Below are 21,950 nucleotides of genomic sequence, written 5' to 3' on the forward strand. Positions count from 1 at the left end.
GTGAAGATGCTTATTGCAATAGGGTTAGCAGTGATAGCTTTGAATATAGCCGTGAATACAGCCTGTGACGACCTGGGAGGAGGTTTGCTGGTACCAGAAGGCAAAACTGAATGTGTGCCAGCATTTCTATGTGACTCGAGTGGGCGAGTACTGCATAAGCTGGCGTGATGGGTGCCTACTTCTCTCGACTGCACATGCTTTGCATCTTTTCTTGTTTGCATAGGATCTAGCAGCCAAAATACGTATCATATGATCACAGTGTGGTGATGTACTGAACGTTGGTGCCAAAAGGTGATGTTTTTTGGGAATGTATTTACCAGTAAAAAAGAAGCATAACTCTATAGGGTCATTTCTTTGTGTTCTAGATCGTGAATGTTCCACCGGGAAATCACACGAAATGAGATAAACAAGGCCATACTCTAATTGCCTATTAGGAGACTATCAGAATTATGAAGCAGTGATATCCGAAATGGAGAATCAGTTGCAACTACTGTAGATTGCAAACTAATGGGGTGAAAATTTACTGATGTAATCGCATATCAACGAACTTCCAGAAAGTTGTGAAAGTTCTCAGAAACTTCTTAAATGCGTGCAGTCAGGGTAAGCTATGCAAGCAATAGTTTTGTTGAATCATTACATAAAACTGCACGAACCTGCTGAATGGCTGAAAGGGGCAGAAAAAGTGACCAGTGGCAGGTTAAATAGAATTAAGACTAGCCAAACCTGATTATTGGATCTTTGTCACTTTGCTTAAAGTCCACAGTCACTTTGCTTAAATACACAAGATACACAATATAGCTCAGAGACAATGAAGAAACACTTTATTGAGCATTCAGTACATAAATGAAGCTGTACATCAAACACACATATTGGCATTTCACAGTCGAACGTTTAAATATTGAAGCTTCTAACACCTTTCAGCAAATATGCCTACCTAAAGACGAGTAATGACACCATTTGTCACTTTCTGCATTCCCCTAAAAATGATGTGCACCAATAAAACTAAAACAATGTCAGCATTCTTACTTATTGTAATGAAATACCCACTTCAGTTATCTGAAAGAAATTTTTTAGAATTATTCAGAAAATAACTGGAGATGCAAACACCACATTAGCTCACTGTAATATTACCATCAACTGAACTGCATAATTTATCACTGATGCAATTCAAATTGAAACATATGATGACAGAAAGCTGGAATGGGTCAGGATGACTAAATTTGGTTATTCGAATTGCGTTATTTTGTTAAATACATTTTGCAGCATCACTTTTTTTTTTTCACCTTGATAACATGCACTTAGACAGTGAATTCAATGATAAGTGGTTTGTAGATGTCATTTATCAGTGCTTAGCAGCTGCTGTGAATAATCCTCTTACAGGGGATTGTTGTTGGATTGGAACTTTTTATGTTCAAAGATTGCCTAGTAGGTTCTATTGTTATAGTAAACAGCTCTTATTATAAACAGATAACATTAGAGTTCCAGTTACTGCATATAGCAACAAGCTACTGGTGATAATATGACGGTGCAACACTAGCTGGGATTTTGCAACATACAAGCAGAGACCTTTGTATAAGTTCGTCACATTAGCCACTGTTTTTAACATATAATGCGGCTTTTTAAAAAAAATGTACATTGACCTATCTTTTTGCAAAGGTATCTTACCTCATTGCTTAAAACTCTATGAAAAGAGATATTCAGTATAACAAACATTGATGCCTTGTGATTTTAATGACATGCAAAACACAAATTTATGAGAAGAACTGATATGTCAGCTGACCTTAATGCAAAAGTTAATTCCATGTGCAACTGCTAGATGTGATGTGTGTAGGCTCAAACGCCTAAGAACAATATATAGGTGGCATTGGCCTGCATGTAGAAACTACCCCCCCCCCCCCCCCGCCCCCCAAAGTGTCATCTTTGAACAGTGGATTAATACTACACCACACTTTTTTTTTTTCAATAATGAATTTCATATCAGTATTGGAAATGCACATGCTTTAGTCACTTTCACTGCACAGTACAGCTTTATCTGTATGCAGCTGCATTGTTTTTCATAAGTGTTATAAGCGATGTGTGTTTTACAGTAACTTGTGCTTCAATAAATGACAGGCATAGGAGAGGTAGGTAGGGGTGACAACAAACGATCCAAATGAATGACAAAGCAGAACCTTCTGCTGTCAGGAGAGGGGTATTTAGCTGCTGCACTTCGTGTGGGTGTGCTGTCTTTATAATACTCGCTCGAATGCCTTGTGCTACAAGTCAGTGAACTGAAACAGGCAGATCACACATACCTATACTGCCTATACTCTATCTCACAAGCTGGTTGCAGCACTTCCGAAGGTACGAGGCGTACACAGGCAGCATCCTTGTGCAGTGGTCTATAGCACCATGCGTAGCTGGCTGATTATTGGCTACACTAGAGAGCTTTATTTTTGTTTGCTACATGATACAGTACAGTGGTACGTGACATGTTAGGACTTTGTGCATGCACGTCGTATGCCGAGAATTACACAGTTACCACCTCTAACCGTTATAGCCACCCTAACCATGGCAACATGGCAGCTCCCATACAGCACTGACCACCCGATTCAATCCGAATTCGCATTTGTTACTCGCTCTCCGCCCTGTCAGCAAGAAACAAGCAGCAAAATTCGTCATCACTAAGTGTCATCTCAAGGTCAGGTCAAATCATTAGGTATGTTTTGTCGTAATTATTGAGATCGGCTGTTTGTTTTCATGCTGCTAGGGCTGCAGACACTGCACCAAGCCTTAAAACTTGTTTGATTTCTAGTTAGCATATGGCACTACAGCATTAGCATTGGTGATGCGTTGACAATGCGGAATGCTATAAAAGCCTAATTGTTCACTGTATCATTAATTTACTACCCTGCTCTAACATGGTATGGGATGACAGTAGCGAGAAAACGCCAAATAGACACCGAGTAGACGCTGTGGCGCAGATGAACATTTGTGAGGACATTCCCCCGCACTACTTGCTAAGGAGGCTGCAAGGTAACTGCCGGGAAAGCATACAGATAAAGCAAAGCTGTGCTGTTGCACGCATGTAAACATAGATTATCGTTACGGCGTTAAAATGTTTGTTGCGTCAATCCACCAACCATGTAACAGGATGGCAAGCAGACATTGAGCAGATGACTTGGCGCGGATGAGCACATCTCGAGAGGCATTCGGCCTTCCTATTGGCTAAGAATTGATGTAGCCTCCACAGTGCTCCAACCATCTTGTGAGATGGAGTGTATGTTGCGAAACATAGTCCACAGCATTCTACTGCTGTTATGGCAATGCCAACAGGCGCACCTTATGTAAGCAACGTAAAACATCTTGCAGTGTTCGTCTGAAAAACTGACATGGCGGTTTCTCTATGTTCCTGGTGAAACAAGGGCACTGGTGCTTTTCAATTTAGCGCTCCGATGTTTAGGTGTGAGAGAAAAAAACTTTTATGGATGACGTATTCATGCGTTAAAATGTAGTGTCTCGTCTCTCGACTGCAAACGCGCATTTCGGAGAAAAAACTGAGGAATGGTAACACAACATGGAAATAAAACAAGGAACAGCAAAGAAAGAACGGAGGCGTTTCTTTCGTGCGCCTTTCTTCTAGGCAAATTTCACATCCTTCCTCCAGTTTGTCGACAAGGGGGCTTCGCTGCATAACGAGTATATGTGCGGTGAAGCCAGCTTGCCGTTGCGTTTGTGTCTTCGATTGGCGCACCTCTTGAATGTTTTCAAAGTTTTTTCATGGCGACGTGCGCGTTGCGTGCGCACTGATTTTCTGTTAAAATCATTCTTGTTTCTATAGAATGTATCGATTGTTGCGCCAAGCATAGTGGCCCTCTTATGTTGTTTTGCCGAATGCAATGTGGCGAAACAGGGCATGTGAAACTGAGCGCCGAGTGCAGCCAGGAAATGGCCGCCACGGAGCTGCGGGATGTGACACCTAAATTTGAAGTGTCGACGTCGCTGCTCACTTTCAGCGTTCCCCGGTTATCCCATTATTAACGCACGATGTCGCGGATGGAAGAATGTTCCATTTGTGAAGTTATCCGCGAGCCGCCGATGATAGGGCGCCAGCAGCGCGCGCTGTGACCGCTTGTCACTGGCGTCCGTGTCCGTCGCGTAACGATAAAGTCCGAGTGAGTGCGTTGCCTGTTGCATTTCACTACCGTCGAAGTTGTGTGCTGCTGCTGCCTCGTTGCGTTCACGTTGTTTGCGGTTGTCGTTACATCTACACATCAGAGCTTATAATGGAGGCCGGATTTCTTGATCATTTCGAGGATCCTAGGCCAGGGGGCCTCCGGGTAGTAACCTGCGAGAGAAGAAATGTTGTGATTCCCGGACAACGTTGCCGTTTACTGCTGCAGCTTCTATACATATGAAAACAACTGCTTATGCCTCTCTACGTCGACATGCACCGATTTTTTTTTTACATGCACAGCGTCTTTTTACGTCACATTTCGCACTGCTCTTTTAATTACATGTCACACGCAAACCGCACACGCCAAGCCGGCACACAGCGTCATTTATCTTCCTATGTTCATCTGCACATGTGGGAGCCAAGTCAAGGAAATAAGGGATACCATGTGCGGTGTTGCCCAATGTAGGGTCAGTGTATGTCTAGAGCCCCTCTCTCTCTCTCTCTCTCTCTCTCTCTCTCTATCACGCACACACACACATACAGAGAGAGAGAGAGAGATTACATTTAGAACCGCGAGGCTTTTTCATTCTCAGACAGAGTTCCACGAAGCACACGATGTACCTTTCAGGCTGCATTGAGCTTAGAAATGAAGGTCAATCTAGCATGATCTCGCAGTGAACTAATCGCAGTTGTCCGGATATGAGGACGTTGCGAAGTAGTGGGCGTTTTGTGGGCGTTTCACTCGTGTGAAATCGTTTCACTCATGTTTTCTCGAAGCGTCCACAGTTCTTACTCCTTCCAAGACCCGTTCTCTACTAGTGCAGGTTACCGAAAATAAAGAAGAGGTTGAGGTGGTTGTTTGCGTGCTTACGGCCTCTGTTGCTTCAACAAAGTTTCCTTCCACTACTAGTAACCTCGTGTAAGGTTCAATTCGCTTTGAAGGATGGGATCTGCGCTTACTGTTAAACGCCATAGTCCACTGGAGGAGGAGGAAACAACTAATAAATAGTAGGGGAAGGGGGGAGGCTAAAGGTACGGACACACTGGCGTCAAAACGCGCGCGGCACGCCGCCGGCGGCGCGCCGCGTGCCGCAAAACCTGCCGCGGAACCGGTTTGGTCTGCCGCGCAGAGGATGGGTCGAGGAGCCATTTTCGGCGGCTTGCCGCGTGCCGCGAACCAATGAGAGACGTCCGGGCTTTCTCCTAAGCGCCACCTCTTGGCTACTGCCGAAGTTAACTTCCAGCGGCGGCGGCGGAACCACGATCGACGACCGAGCGCTCCGAGCCAACCGCGACAAACAGCGCTAGTGCTTCGTCTGCGCGCCTTTTGCGCGCGCCGCCGTCGCAACAGCAGAGAACACACAATGACCAAAACGCTCATCGTCGTCAGAACATCGTCGTCTGCATCTGCCATTGCAGGAATCAACGCGATCAGCGCGGTGTCTGCTAACCGAGCAAGGAAAAAGCGCGCGACAACCGCGATATCGCGCCTATGCTCGCGCAGTTCGAGACAAGGCGAGATCAGCGCTGTCACGTGACTCCGCGGCGGCCGCCGCGCGCCCGACCGATGTGGCCTCTCTGCCGCGCGGCGTTCTTGCCACCGGCGGCGTGCCGCGCGTGTCTTGCCGCCAGTGTGTCCGTACCTTACGTCTTGGCCTAGGAGACGGCAGCTATATCCCTGTCCATTCCGCCAGCCTGTAGGTCATAGTTCACTGCTCTCATCGACGGTGAAAGTTGCGCCGCCGTTGAAACCAGCTAGCTTCGAGGGGTGGAAAGATCTACTAATTTTCACATTTCACGCACGAGAAGTTATGACTATGGAATGCTAGTCCTCAGGTGGCGGCAATTTTCAGGGAATCAAACCAAACTTTATTTTCCTGTGCGGATTTTGTGGATACCTCGAAGGGTGTTTCGCAAAATTTAAGCGTGAACTTTGGCTTTTGCATGTAGTAATGCTGCTTTTGTGTTGATTTTTCCCGTCGGTCCTCCGCACTTTTGTGGCAAAGTGTGGCGACAGTGGGTGAGGAGTGTCTCGTGATATTCTAGGCCGCCTTCAGCGACGCCTTTCGTCATGGAGCATGCTCAGGAGCTTGTGGCTTAATTTGACTCAACACGGGGATAACTTACCCCAGGCGGACTCGGAGCGCTTTCCTGAATTAGAGGATGATGGTTGCAATGCCGTTCTTAGCTGCTGCAGTGATTTGTCTGGCCGAGTAGAAAAACCACAGCAATCTCTAAACCGGCAGGGGGTTTTCCGGCAGCCTAAAGACATTCTTAGCTGGACAGGGAGATCCTAGCCGCACCAACACTGCACAGTAGGAAGCAGCGCGGGTTTATGTCTGGCTGAAAAAAAAAAAAAAAAAATCTGGACGACCCGTAATTGCTATTAGGGCTTGCATACTATTTGCGTCTTGCTGCTACTTGTGTTATGGAAAGGCAGGGATGAAGCCTCGCACAACGCTGTGTTCGTACACCGTGTGTTCCTGCTCTGCCCCCCCCCCCTTTTTTTTTCTTGTATTGTTTTATACACTGCGACGGACATATGGAGGATCGGAGGCCGGAATCAATTTTGACACGAGTGCAGGCAGACAGCTGGGTGGGTTGGTATGTGCTCAGATTTTTAAAATAAGAAAGAAAGAAAGCACGATGAATGTAACTACGTCCTGCAAGGCAAGGCCGGGCGTTAGTGACTGACAATTCAAATTTGACCTGTAGCAGAAGCTCAGTGATAGAAGATTTACCTCGACACACCCGCACGGCAGGCTCGCGCGCGTAGAAAGAGAGGACGTACCCTTCTGGAAGTTTCTGCTGTCCCTAGGCGGCAGCGAGGAGGTGGCGGGCCCCTGAGCGCACAGCATGCCGTAGACGCGGATGCCTGGTATGTTGGCGTACGGCGGCGTGGTGTGTCGCACGGGCCCCAGCAGGCGCGACCCCGTGGGGCATCGACACACGAGCAGGTAGTGGGCGCGGCCCGTGCGGGTGCTCTGCAGCGCCAGCAGCTGCCAGTCGCGGGGCTCCTGGCAACGCCGCACCGACAGCACCGGCTCGCATACCTGCGCCCGTCCGTTTGTGTGCGGTCTTTGTCAGGAGCTTCGCAGTCGCTCAGCGAGTACAGGAAGATCAGTCCCCGAGGGTCCCTAAGCTCGGAAGAGTTAACTGAGCACTGTCCGTACTAACGTTTAGAGCTTTAGAGAAGCGAAAGTCGTACAGGTGTCCCAGTCGACAGCTCTCTAATGACACATTTTACTGGTTTTTTTATAGCATTCTGAATGTGCTGCAGAAGTCGTTTAAAGCAGCTTTGACGCTATGTTACGTTAGAAAGCAGGTGTAGTAGCGTTAAGATAACTTTACTATTTTATTATCAGCTAGCTTACGGTCTCACTAAAGCTTAGTTCCCGCCTTACACAACGTCTGCAGTGCTGCCGAGTGCTCTAAAACCACCAGTTGAATGTGCCAAAGAAAATATGATGCACCCTTTGGGTTTTATCGTGTCCCCCTACAATAACCGTCATCTACCTCTCGTGGTCCCTTAACAAGGTAACTGACGGCTCGTGCCTGTCAGCGTGACATAGCGTTCCCGACAGGAAAGTAGCAAGCGGAGAGCCTCAAATGAAGTGTACTCAAAATTGATGACGGTTATTGTTGATGGAGAAGCTGAACCCCAAAGGATGCGAAATGTATTTTTAATGCCAGATCCTCTCACGTCGCATTGTGTCTTGATAAGTTTTGGCGAAGCATGCGCGGGACTCTGTGCGTAACGCACACTTTAGGCATAGACTGTCTGACAGCAACCCCGCACGCATACGAGGAACGTGCATCGCACATACCTTGATGAGGTTGAAGGTGCCCTGCTTGTCGTTGGAGACGAGTTTGATGGTGTGCTCGTCGAGCTCGGCCGAGTCCGAGCAGGGCTCGGCGAAGGCTGCCGGGCAGGCGCACAGGGGCTGGGTCCGGTTCACGCGCACGTACAGCGCTGAACACACCTGTTGCGCCGCACACTCCGGCAGGGCGCCCAATCCGCGCGCCGGCGATGCCGTTGTCCCGCGCCGCTGCCAGGGTCGGTGACGTTGCTCCGCCTGCGTACATTCCGCGGAGATTCGGTGGGCCCCATTAGCGCATGCACGGCGACATGGGCTACGTCGCAAGTCAGTTAAAAGCGGACGCTTTGAGGCACGCGTAGTTAAATGATTCGGTTTTGTCTCTTCACAAACGGCGTCTAATTTTTCACCGTGAGGTGCGCAAAAGTTTGATCGGGATCCGGTTCCATCCACTTGCCTCTGTGAGGTCTACTACAATATATAACCTGTCTGGCACGTTTTATTTGTGTATAGCACATGTTAAAGCGGTAACAGTTGAAGCCGCTGTGCCGGGAAAAGGCAAGCGCTGCAGACACGCTTCCAAAAGCGTTGTTCGGGACTCTTGGTTGCCTTAGCTGGTGTACTTATAGGTAAACTTGCAGCACCTTTGCTTGTGTGTGCTTCTACTATTTGCACTATTATGCAGAGTTCGACTTCGATGGCTGACGGCGCGACGTAGTTGATCGTCACGGCATTAAAACGTGCAAAATGAACAGTGCATGGGCACACCTTGTCCTCGGAAGCTCTGTGGAAACGAGGTCCTCGTGTTACTGCTCTTGGCTCAGCGATTTTGCATATACATTGGAACTCAGACCGCCATTGCAGAAAGCGCCACAACGTTGTGCAATTCACGCGGGGGAACTACAGCCGTAGTTGAAGAACCCTGTACAGGTTCCATGTGTCTCCTACTAACGGCTGACGCAGTAATTGTTGCCCGAGAGACTTGTGGCGTGCGTTATGTTCATTGCATATATATAATTCACGCGTCCCAGCTTTGGTAACGCATGTTTAACTGCAATATCGCGCGCGTTTCTGAGACAAAGTTTATACCTGTTCGCTAAAGCAACTGCGCACATCAGCGCTTTAACTCAGTTAATTTAATCTGATGTCTCTAACTGGGGCGGCAAGATTTTACGCGACGCTCCGTGGATGCGCCTTTCAGGGGGTTGCAAAGAAAGCGCTCGGTTCGTAACGCTCTGAACAACGTTGTATCGAATTCCGTGCAAACTGTGCGAGTTTCTGTTGCGTTTTCCTTTGGGGATTTTTTGGCGATAGCTGCCAGACCTTTGCCCTCATCCAAACCGTGGGTAAGAATCTGTAACAGCCATGAGGGAACGTGCTCCCGGGATATCTCGTTCGCCGTGATTAGGTGTACGGCGTTTGCGAGGTCTCTTTTCGACTTCGCGGCTGCTCTTTTGTGGGGTTCATTCCGTCTTATCCTAACCATCCCGTGAATGGAGGGGCGCTGTTGTAGGCTGGTTATAGTGCGAACACCCTCAGTGGCTATGGTGTTGGGAGTACGAGGTCGCAGGATCGAATCCCGGCGACGGCGGCCGCATTTCGATGGGGGCGAAATGCGGAAACACCCGTGTACTTAGATTTGGGTGCACGTTAAAGAACCCTGGGTGGTCGAAATTTCCGGAGTCCTCCACTACGGCGTGCCTCATAATCAGAAAGTGGTTGTGGCACGTAAAACCCCGTCATTTAATTTTTTTTAATAGTGCGAACGCAGCTGCTGCTGCTTGCCGCGGGGTATTTTTCCCGATTGTTGCGTACTAAACGTTATACCGGAGTTTGCCAGCATATATGCCAAGTGTTCATTTATTTCTTTTAGCAGCACCAAATATATATGTTTTAATTTACCTGCGGCATATAGCACAATTCTAACCATTGAACTAAATTACTCGATGAGCCGTCCATTACTTCTACGATAAATGGAAATGCTAATTGAATAATTAACATAATTACATTATTTTTTCATTAGTTACTTAATGGCAAACATCCTAATTTACGTAATGTAGCCGGTGGGTTCGCAAAGCGTATCCATCTTGGAATGAATTCTCGGGACTCCATCATTTTCGAGATATTAATTTTTAAAGTGTCCTACGAAATGCATGTGCTTGCCAGTTTCTTTTGTGCTTCAATGTATAAAACAGCGTTTTTCTTGTTTTTTTTTTTTTATAATGTGGAACAACGATGCATTTTTACCGCAAGTTTGACGTCGCATATATCTCGAAAGCGGTGCGATCCTTAAAATTCGTTCCAAGTGGATATGTCTTGCAAGCTCACTAGCTACAGTTGCTAGATTGAAGTCTGTGCCGTATAGTAAATAATTAAAAAGCTAGCTAGTATAATTACTTAATTAAGCATTTTGATTTCACATAGAAGTAATGGCCGCCTCTTCGAGTAAGCTAAATGCTCAAGGGTTAGAATTGTGCTACGTGCTGCAGGCAATTTTAAAGAATTTGGTGCAGCTTTAAAAAAAAAAAAAAAAAAAAAAACTCCGTATATAATGTGAGCGAGGTAAACAGCATATGATTGCGAAATGCGAGTTTCTTACGGCAATATTCCAGCTGTGGGCAGATTCAACTATGCGTACCATTAGACGTTGCTGTATCGACAATTACTCATCGCTACGATTTGTCTTCCTGCAAAAAAAAAAAGGGGGGGGGGGGGGGGCAGCCGCTCATCGGAGCCCCTCGTGCATCGTGGGGCGCCTCGATGCTGTCTCCAGTCGAGCATGCATCATGACACAGACTGGTACCGTGAACCAGGTGCGGTGGAAAATGCTTTCATTGCTGCCGCAGAGAACTAGTTCATATGTCCGTCTTGGAGCGGCCGGAACAGTGTCCGCGGCTTCCTTTCCTAGGTTTGTTTAGCAGCCACTTGCGTCCACAGTTTGCACAGAAGTGCTTACGTCGCCAACATTCAGGTAGTTTTGTTTCAACTGTCGTTGCGAACTACACAGTGTTACTTAACCACAGTCATGCAACCTAGTCATGCAACCTTGCATGCAGCCCAGTGCATGCAAGGCTGTTGTCCCACTTGTGGCGTCTTGACGGCGTGGAAGGACAGCATGTGATGGTGTCCCCGTACACGCATGCTGCCCGCGGGGAGGATACACCGGGGGGGGGGGGGGGGGGGGGGGCACCAGCTTGTGCAATATAGCGCTCGGTCAAGGCTGACCTTCCGTATCTTTTGGGCTGCGGATTCGCATTCCTTTTCTTCCATTGCCACGCGTGAGCGAGAGCGTTGTCTCGCTGTCTCATAAAACGGGGGTGGGGAGGTCGAACACAGCCGCTTTCCTTCCTTCCTTCCTTTATCCGCGCATTGTTACGCCCTTCTACGCGCTGCGCTGTAGCGCGGGGCTTCACCTCCTTGGCGGTATTGGGCGCGCTTGCTTTCGGCGCGGCTATCGCGTGCCTTGCTGCTGCTTTAAAACGGTTTTCGCTCGGGCAGTGCGCACGCGTCGGCCTCGCTCCTCCGATGCCCTTGGCTGCGTTCGCGGTTTCACCCCGTGCAGCTGACCGCGTCCCCTCCCTTTTTAAACATCACACTTCGGAGAACAGCACGCGGAAGAGAGCGCCGAGTGACCGCGGAAGCCGCTCTGCTTTGCTTTATATGTGTACATGCCATCGTCGTCCCGCCTTCCCCTTGTTCCTTTTTTTCGCCGCTCCTCTCATCTTTGCTGCCTGCGCTTGTAAACATTATCACCCTCTCTATAGTTATTGACGGTGTAGGGCTAGACTCTGCCAACTCGACTTTTTCTTTTATTTCCTTTTTTCTTTCTTTCTTTCGTTCTTTTTTTCCGCGGAAACGTGAGTCTTTCGTTTGATTTGCCTTCCGTGGTGGCGTTTTTCCCGCTGCGTGAAACCTCTTCCGATTTCATTGTTTGTCGCTGTCGCGGTCCCCCGCTCCTCGAGTTCTAATCCCTCGGGTGGACGGCGGAAGTGGGAGCGCCGATGGGAGGATAACGTATGCGGCAGGAAGGCGCGGGGCTTTGGTTTTCCTCGCGGTCAGCCGAATTCCACGGTCGAAGGAGTTTACCTCGCCTTCGTCTCGCCGGACGCCGTCCATGGTGTCCGCAGGCGCCGGTGACGGCCGTGCTATGACGGCGAAGAAGAGCCTCGCACAGCTCAATGACGCGGTGTCGGAAAACTGGCAAGAGGATTCGCCATGAGCGAATGCAGATGCGGGAACCGCGGAAACCCACATACGCCTAGCGCTTGTAGACACGCAGTCGTTGGCCGAAAAGAGCGCCTCTTTTTCACCGTCAAGCACCGTGCGACGAAAGTTTGCTGGTTGTCCACGACCCGATTGTTCATAACTTTATATTGATTGGTCGTGGTTATCGCTTCGCGTGTAAGTTGCGGTCTAGTTATCAAGCTAGTTCAAGTGGCTGCCACGATATTGAAGCTGGGCGCATTTTACTGCCACCCATTCAACATCTAAAAACACTCAGTTTTTGCTTGCAGTTAATGCCCTATAGCTTGCCTCTCCTTCTCCAGTCATCACTCTTCCACCCCCCACCCCCCACCCCTAACAGGCGAAAACAAAGTGTCGGCACTTTATGACCGTTGCCTAAGAAATGCTGCGGTAGCTTTCCGCGGGATATCTTGGGTATATCTTTGGCTGATTGCAAGCGATGTGCCTGACGTCATGTACAATTTTCGGCAAAAGTTTACAAGCCACTGCGCGAGGGGCAAACATGTATGTCGCTGGGCCCTGTTATGTTTCCCAGCTTCCAAGCTGAGCGGAGTGAGGAGCACTCCCCTTCCTTAGGGATTTGGGGCAATGAACGTTCTTCTGGGGATCCCTGTGGCTGGTCCAATCACACCATGCAGGGACACCTTGATATGTTTCAGTCTTGACTCAGTAACGCTCTCTCGAGCAACGGGAGCACGCCATGACCACAGGTCTCGTACCTGAATTTCAATCAGTACGTTGAGACAGTGACGTTTAGCTCATCGTTTGCGCCAAGATTCCGTCTACTGCTGACGAATTACGCTGGGCTATTTGGAGCAGCTTTTTTTTTCACTCCACTGGAGGGATTAGACGCTTCTTTTTTAGACAAAACCCGTACTTTAATATCTGTCAGCGGAGAAGCGAAAAGCTGCTACAAATCGACAAGTACAATTCGCCACAAATGTTACGAATCTCGTGAACCTGTTACGAAAATAACGCGCGAGCCGCCTCCTCGAAAGTTGCTGCTGACTGTTAAAAAGTGTCGTCTGTTTCACCGTGCGGAGAAAGGTTGTGATTTCTTTCTTTAGTTATGACGATTTGTATTTTCCTGCTGCAACGTGCGCCGAGGCGCGACACCCTTTCCTTCTCTTGTCCGCTACAGGTGCACGTCAGGACGCGTGTCAACGCGCGTCGACGAACGCGAGTGCCATACGAGGCTCTTCAGGATGCAGCGTGCTTGATGAGTCACAGTATAGACGTCGGTCTTCGAAATCAGAGGGTGAGGCACACACGAGACGACGAACGGAAGGTCATTTGGCGGAGTCCTCTTCTTGCGGCGGGCGTATCAACGGTACGCATCTTGCGGTCCTCTATAGGTATGGGAGCCGTCTGCCGTGAGCCGGCGACCCTATAGGAAGGAAGCGGATCTACCGCCACGGCCGCACGCGACGTCGGCTCTGCTTCTTCCGTGCATACATTTTCACGTGGCCGTTCGCCCACTCGGCGCGTTCGTGGGAAAGCGGCCCCGAGGAAGTCGCCGTCGAACAGCGCGCAGCGGGTCTTTTCTCCGCCGTCATCTCCACGCGTTAGTAAGTGCAGTGCCGTACGATCGAGCTGCATGCTCTGACGCTTCGGAACCGGTACGGCTTCGCGTGGCTTCGGGCCGGGAGAAAGCGGCAGCGGCGGCTGGGAACGCGCATATACCGTGCGTGTACTGGGCACTCTCGTTCAGCTGGTGCCGTAACGTGGTCGCCAAATTACCGAGAGTATCGAGAGGGATTCGGTCATTTTTCCTGCCTCAATATTTGCCCTCGCGCTAATACGAAGCAGCACGCGACGTCTCTTGTCCTCCCGGGTGCGTGAGGCCACGTCTTCCGCTTTGTCGCTCCCCCTCCCACGCCCCCCCCCCCCCCCCTTCTCGTTTACTGTGTCTCGTCCGGCTGCTGCAATGCGGAGGTTATTTTTTTTTTTTTTGTCAAGTGCCACCAGGTTTCGACTAGAAGTAGCACTGTATACCTGTGCATAGACTGAGCGCAATGGAGGGTTCCATGCCCACCGATCTCGGAGGTGATGACCTGTTCTCGTGACGACTGGGGTGTTGTTACAGTTTGCTACATTGCACGCGAGCTTCTGGGAGGTCAGTGTTGGACGCCATTGCTCGTCCGCTAAACATTTCCGTACCCACAGGCGGCTAGGGTTCGGAAAAGATAGGCTAGGGTTCGATAGGGGGAATACCTTAGAAGTTTAGGAACTACTTGTTACGCTACGGAATGGAACATGCATGCGTGGTTACTGGCGGAGTTAGTGGACGGCAAGAGGGTACCTCTTAGAATACATTCACGTGTTTGGACACCAGGCAACGTTACAGGTGTTCTTGTGTATATATAGTCTATAAGCGCGGGCAGTGGATAAGTAGCTGGAGTTGTAATAGTTCGCGTTGCTTGCGGATTTTTTTCCATATTGCTTGCGTAACCGATTTTATTTAAGCTTTGTTTTGATGTTTCTGGACAACCACCACGTCAATCCAACGTGTTATTGCGTCGTCGCGCAACCACGCTGCGGTCTTTGATTTGCAATGTACCACGAGAAGCATTCTTTTTTCGTCACTATAGTATACTTGGCCTACGGCACACTCGGCCTCACATTACGCTAAAGACCTTCAGCGTGGGATTTGACCGCCGTAATCTTTTAAAAGCATGTGTACCTTACCATCGAGTACTCTCCAGCGTTACCCCTCGATTGAAGCAGGTGTATGTGCTTTAATGACGTCACTTGATTGTATCATTGCAATAAGAAGTTGCTTGCGGAAAAAAATCGGTGCGCTCGATCGAGTGCTGACAGCATGCCAGCCTACGAAACTTTAGCTCAGGAATTACCGAGGAGCGTTATTGAAGTCTCGTGATCTCTGCAGTACAGGAATGGCGTTGACTTTTACTTTGGTGTTTTTGGCAAGACATTTACGGCTTGCAACTCTACAGTCGATTGCACACTCTACCAGACATGGAACATATTCGCGAACCGCCGTCGCGAATTCGCAGCATACGCTTTCAGGGTTATTGACGCTCAAGGATTTCGACCAATGGGTCATGGGGCGTCATGGCGTGCGGCAGAGCTGCTGCGCAAATTCCGGCGGAATATTTTGCGTTATTGCTGAGAAAGGAAGATAGAACGCGATGTAATGTTTGTTAACTAAATAACGCCGAGACAGCGCTGTGTTGTGTTAAATCCATTGCGGTTTTTCCAGACGGTCATAGTGCCGACCGCTGGCAGAATTCGCTTCGCACATAGTGCAGATCCCGTGTTCAGCTGCTGTCTCAAGAAAGTGAACATGACCTATGTGCACTCAGTAGCCGCTGCAGTGGGCTGCTGAGCACTGTGTCTGGGATTCGAATGCCGGTCGCTGGGAACAAGGGTGCAACAGGGGCGGAATACAAGAATAACCACGTGCACGCGTTAAAGAACTGCAGATGGTCGCGAACTTAATCCGGAGCCTTTTTAACATGCACGCTCTCACAAGCTTGGCCTTGAATGGTGACGCAAATACTAACCGCTTATTAGGTCCGTGCCTTATTAGCGTATATGGAAGGACACCTGGCATTACGGTAAATCTTTTCAGAGGATTACCGTTTTACCGTAAACGTCTGATACGGATAAGCACCGGGGCTAACGCTCTTATACGGTGGATTCAGTTGTAAGCTCGAAGTTTCGAAGCAGTTTGTTGAGTTAAAGAAGAACGTGGCAAGGATTGCAAGTGATGATGAGCCCAGAGCGAAAACGTGAAGCGAAGAGTCCACTCCGCTTAAAACACAGGGCATGGAGGTCATCCGACTATCACCCTTACTATATAGTTGAGAGCTAAACCTTCTGGTGCGTGGTTGCAACGGTGAGATAAGAAACGGGGCCTTCACCCTCAGTCAATGCCTATGTCACAGCTGTGGCTGTATGGTGTTCTGCTACTGAGCACGATCGAGGTCGCGGATTCGATTCTCGGCCATAGCGGCCCCATTTTTATGGGGGCACGAAATGCAAAAACGCTTGCGTACTTCTTATTCACGTGCACGCTTAAAAATTCGGTGGCGAAATTATTTTTAGTATGGCGCGCCCCTCATAACTCACTGCGTACTTTCGGGACATAAACTCTACAACTCGGGAAGCGTGCCTTGCATTCGCAGCTTCGAATTTCTCGATGACATGTAATAGGTTGCGAAATTTGGTGAGCCGGTTGAACCCAACGAAACTTGGCGTGTTATTACGGTGCAGAACACGACAGAGAATATGATAGCTGCCCTGCAAGTGTATGTGGCTGGTTCGAAAGTGCAGACCCTCTGCTCTGTACGTGCCGATGTTGCCGTTGTCGTCGAGGCGGTGTCGCTCCTAAAGGTGGCTGTCGCGGGGAAGGGGCTGGGAAAGGGAGGGTGCCCGCCGTGGCCCGTGGACCGAGGAGCTCGTCGTATGCGCGTGCACGCGGCGGCGGCGGCAACCGCTGGCGCCGTGACCGCAAACCGCCCTTTGCGGAGGCGTATAGCCATGGGACCGTGGCACCGCGTGCCAGCGGCGGGCCTCTCCTGCCCGTGTCACGTTGCCGCGCCTCCGTTCCCTGGCGACGAATCGCATTGTCCTCGGCAATACGCGCGGTTTTCCTCTGCTGCAGCACCGCAGTTTTCCTTTTTTCTTCTTCTTCTTTCTATGTTTGTACATCTGTCGCCGAACAAAAGTACACACGGCCCTTTGATCCGCGAGCGACTGCTCGCCTAGCTGTGGCGGTTTTCCTCGCGCCTGTACGAAGGGGACAATGAAACAATTTCCCTAAATGTGTGCCGCCTATACCAGTTCGCGAACACGGTTGCGGCGTTGGGAGCATTGCAGCTGACCAAGCGACTGTTTTCGAGGGCTGCTTCGCTAAGAGAAATAGCATCGTCTCCGTTATTTGAAGCTCGCATGCTGGTCTGTGGACTTTCCAGAGCCAGAGTCCAGCGTCGCGAGGATCAAAGGTCAGCTGCGATGGCTCCGAGGAAATTGAAAGCGCGCTGTCTCTCAGCTTGTGTGAGGTGTCCCTTATTTGCGATGCACGCGGACATCAACATCGCGTCTTATTATACCACTATATACCGTCGACGCCTGGTACAGGTAAGCGGCATGGCGAAAACTCTTCCGTTAAACTGAACTTTGTGTACACTCGAAAAGACAGCGCTTCATTCGTTTCCTTCTGTCTGTCCTGTCTCTTGCGCTATTTATTCAATTTGACTTCATGATGTGCCAACCAGCCGAAGTTAGCCTTCTGTTGCGCGTTGAACGTCAACAATGGCCATATAACGTTGCCAGCTACGACTCTACATGTGGTTCTGCTGTAAGCCACGCAAGAATAAGATGTTGAATGTCACGACGAAACAAATCATGCGGTCGTTTCGTGGTAGTGGCCTTAATCGGTGAAGAGCCGATTTTGCGCTCACCTCATTGCGTATCTGAGTTAAGTGTCTCTTTAACGTCAGACCGTTTCCACTTCGCTCACTATGGAGCTTCGCATGTGTAGGTTCCATAGTGAGTTATACTTAGCCCGGTTTCTCTTTCTCTTGCCCACTTCCCGAAATAGATATAGGCCTCGAGGCATAATTTAAACATAATATTCCGATGTCATCTGCGCCTAGTGAATATTGTTACAGCCACCACGTATCCGTCTGCCCAGTGGACTACGTAAGCGCGTTAGCGCTGATATTGTGGCATGAATTCTTCGGTACATGTGGAGCGGATCTACCTCCTTCACTAATTCTCCGATGCAAGCTGTGCTTGGTAACTGGATTACCTTTAATACGCTGACAGCACCGCTCAAGATTAAGCCGTGTGGAAAACACGCGATGTTGATCCTTTCTAGTACACTCTAGCTCAGCGGTCTTGGCGTCTTCCCCATCGCCGCACAATTAAACACGTGACCAAAGTCAAGAACAGGCACGCACTGACCTTGGACTGCTGCTCCTGGTTGTCACTTTGGCTAAGCTTTGCCCAGGCGCCGTCGGCCAGCCACAGAGGGACGGCGAGTGTCAATATCCCGGCAAGGACCCAGTGGCTGGCAGGCATCCCTCGTCACGTCGTCACGCGGCCGCACGACATAGAGGGACCGCTCGTGATGCTGCCCTTTGCGCTGTCACAGTATGCACTGAAGGGACCAGGTGTGGTCGACGGGCCACCTCCCCGCAGAGCAAACCTCCCCTCACCGCCCGAACTTCATCCGAGAACCCCCGCCTCTCTCTTTCCTCCACCGAACGGACCGTGCTGGGATGCGGCGGCGCGCTTTTTGAAGGGAACGACGGTGCGTAACGGGAGTTTTCTTTACATGACCGCGTACCGGCGGCCGCTGCCCCTGTTTCCGGCTGTGGCCGTCGGAGGCGCTGCCAGCGCGTGACGTCATCGGATGGGGACTCGTTAAAGCGACGATGCCGTTTGTACCAGCAATGGCAACGACGGCAAGCCCGGACGGTTCGCCGCGTGTCCCAGGCGTTACCCCGGGGAGGCGACACACGCGTTACCCCCCGTCCTCATGGCGGGCCGGAAGAAAAACTGGGTCCCCCGTGTATACACAGACACACACGGAGTTCGGTCAGGGGGGGAATGCGTCGAATTAAGCCTGCTCTTTTGTTGTCTGCCGCATGGCAGGACCGGGCTGTGTTATGGGCGCCCTATATTCCATCCGCGCGGGCCGAACTCTGCTTGGCAGATGAAGGCGTCGTATTCACTGTCAGCCGGTCGTCTGCCGCCCGCCCTGTACTGATGAGGTCTTCAAGAATCGCACCTCGTTGTTGCGGCACTGCCATGGAAGCCATTTTCGGGCACGAAAAACATATTCTCGCGCTCTCAGATCCGGTGAGTCGAGCGCGGACGAGGGGCGGCGGTTTGTGGCCCAAATTAAACACATTTCGTCTCTTCTCGCCTGCTTGCAGCAAGCACCTCCACCCCTGCGGGCTCCCTTAATTGGGTCAGCTGGACAATCTCCCGCCGCCTCCTTCGTCGCCACCTTCTTTTCTTCGTTTCTGTACGTTCGCGGTCTTTCGCCCTTCTCTGTAAGGCGTCCCATTTGCCTCGATTGCGTCCGCACGTCGTCTTCGTGACTCGAGAGGTAGTGGGGGGGGGGGGGGGGGGGGGGGGCACGAGTGAAGTGCCTCTACGCGTGTGGATCGCCGCCCGGTGGCCCGGAAAATCTGTTCGCCCAGAAGCAAGTGCAGCTCTTCTCGCGCGCGCGTGCCGCAAGTGCGTAGAAGGGAGACTATATAGACCGTACGTCGGTCTTTCTCCTCGCGAAAAGAAGCCGCCGGCGCTTTGTGCGCGCACTCGGGAAGAATGCATCAAGGTCGCGCGCGCGATGACGACGGCCGCGCGCTCGCTTCGTTCCGTTCGCCGCGCGCGCCGAACTTGACCCGTTTTGTTCGTCGGCGTACCATTACGTTGACGCGCCGTCGACAGGAGACCCCTTTCGCATTCGCCTCGGACGCGCGAGCGACGCCTCAGTGAAAATGCGGCATGTACGGAGGGCACACGCGATGCGTGAGACGGGCTGCCCCTGACAGGTCCGATCATCTCCGGGAGCCGTTCTTGGATGATCTATTCCGGCCGTGGGTCTGGTCCTCGAATACGTAACGGAATCGAGAATTGCTCCGGGTAAGGGAGGGGGGGTCAGTGTAGAAACGCCGTCCGGTTCTCCCGTATGCGTTTGCGTACCGTGCGTTAATAGCCGGATGCCGTTGTGTCGAATATATATGTATATAAGTGGCCATAATTTTGCTCGGAATTCCATCCAGTCTGCGAAACGTCAACGTGCAAGTGATGCGCTACGGTAGCGCTGTGATGAAACTGGCGGAACTGCTATTCGAGCGTATGTTTGTTCGTTGATTGTCGAACGTCTGTTTGTTGACTGTGGAATGGTTTCGCGGACGTACGACATTCTTTCCGCCAATTATCGGCGCCGTCGCCCTTTTTTGTTTATGTGTGCCCGTTGGAATGTTGTTTTCTTTTTCTATATCAGTATTGTTGCCACGTGAACTGGATCAGCCTTGTTCCTTATCCCGACTGCTTCCGCCCGACCGTTGTGTCAATCTTAACACACACACACAAAAAAAAAACAGCGTGAAAAAGACGTGGCGGAGCAAAGGACCGACAAACACGGATGCTGGCTCGCAACTAACATTTTATTTAGAACGAACTAGAATAAGTAGAAAGACCACAAAGAAAGGAGAACAGAAGTCCTCTCATGCGTGCACGAAAACGAAAGAAGCAAACTCGTGGCAACCCCGTGGCTGCCTAATCAAGAGCGGATTCGCAGACACTCCCATATGTATCACACTTCTGCCTGTGACAAAGCTATCGAAGGTTGACTGATACATCGGTCACCTTCGAAAGACAGGTAAAAAGCTTCCATCATTTCTCTTCTTTTTTTTTTTTTCAGGACTATCCCGGTGCAAAATCTCAGTTTTATCAGAAACTGGTTTGAAACAGCTTGTGCGGCGGTGAACTGCCAAATGTGAACCGGTGCCATGCTTTGCGTTGAGCGCATGCTCCTGGATCATGATATTTATTTATTTCCATACCTCGCCCACTGGGCATCGTGCACGATGCTCACGAGCCCGCTAACGACGGTTTGAAACTCCGCTTTCGATATCTTCCGCCCCGCTCACGGACACACTGCGCTATCGGACGTGAATCATCATCATCAGCCTGCTTTATGTGCACTGCAGGACGAAGGCCTTCCCCTGCGATCTCCAATTACCCCTGTCCTGCGCCAACCGATTCCAACTATAGCGCCCGCGAATTTCCTAAATTCATCGCTCCACCTAGTCTTCTGCCGTCCTCAACTGCATTTTCCTTCTCTTGGGACCCCTTCTGTAACCCTAATGGTCCAACGGTTATCTAACCGGCGCATTACATGACCTGCCCAGCTCCATTTTTTTCTCGTGATGTCAATTAGAATAACGTCTATACCAGTTTGCTCTCTGATCCAAACCGCTCTCTTCTGTCTCTTAACGTTATGCCTAGCAATCTTTGTTCCATCGCTCTTTGCGCGGTCCTTAACTTGTTATCAAGCTTCTTTGTCAGTCTCCAAGTGTCTGCCCCACATGTCGGCACCGGTAAAATGCACTGATTGCATACCTTTCTTTTTAATGATAAGGGTAAGCTTCCAGCCGGGAGCTGACAATATCTGCCGTATGCGATCGAACCCATTTTTATTCTTCTATTAATTTCCTTCTCATGACCAGGGTTCCCTGTGATTAATTGACCTAGCTAAACGTACTCCTTCACAGACTCTAGAGGCTGACTGGCGATCCTGAACTATTGTTCCCTTGCCCGGCTATTCATCGTTATCTTTGTCTTCTGCATATTAATCTTAAACCCCACTCTTACACTCTCTCTGTTAAGGTCCTCGATCATTTGTTGTAACTCGTCTGCGTTGTTGCTGAATAGAACAATGTCATCGGCAAACCGAAGGTTGCTGATATTCGCCGTCGATCCTTACTCCTAAACCTCCCCAGTTTAATAGCTTGAACGAAAATGGCCGCCTCCGGGAGCGGCGCGCGCGCTGCGAAAGATCGCAGATCTCGCGATTCCGCTGCGTTTGCGGCTGATTATATCGATGGATCGAGCAGCAGCGAGTCTTATGATGCTGCCTTTTCGTCGGACTTTGAGAGCGACGACGAGGCAAGCAAGCCCGGAACTTCGGCAGCCGCAGCCCCGGCACGCCAGGCTGTAGTGCAGTGCACTTAAATTTCTGT

At 50.2% G+C, this 21,950-nt stretch overlaps 2 protein-coding genes across 3 annotated transcripts in view; one reads left to right on the forward strand and one right to left on the reverse strand.

Moving 5' to 3' along the window:
- The window catches only part of LOC126542294 (elongation factor-like GTPase 1), a 168,409-nt gene that overhangs the window by 37,053 nt on the left and 109,406 nt on the right, over positions 1-21,950 (forward strand). The gene's annotated exons all lie outside the window — the stretch shown is intronic.
- On the reverse strand, positions 1,900-18,475 carry dsx-c73A (doublesex cognate 73A). The gene is made up of 4 exons (XM_050189326.3): positions 18,154-18,475; positions 7,984-8,232; positions 6,948-7,209; positions 1,900-4,327 (listed from the first exon to the last, which is right to left on the reverse strand). Exons 1-4 carry the CDS (start codon positions 18,268-18,270, stop codon positions 4,254-4,256), a joined length of 702 nt encoding a protein of 233 aa, XP_050045283.1. The 5' UTR covers positions 18,271-18,475; the 3' UTR covers positions 1,900-4,253.

The sequence above is a fragment of the Dermacentor andersoni genome, chromosome 2 (assembly GCF_023375885.2).
Source record: "Dermacentor andersoni chromosome 2, qqDerAnde1_hic_scaffold, whole genome shotgun sequence".
NCBI classification, from domain to species: Eukaryota; Metazoa; Arthropoda; class Arachnida; order Ixodida; family Ixodidae; genus Dermacentor; species Dermacentor andersoni.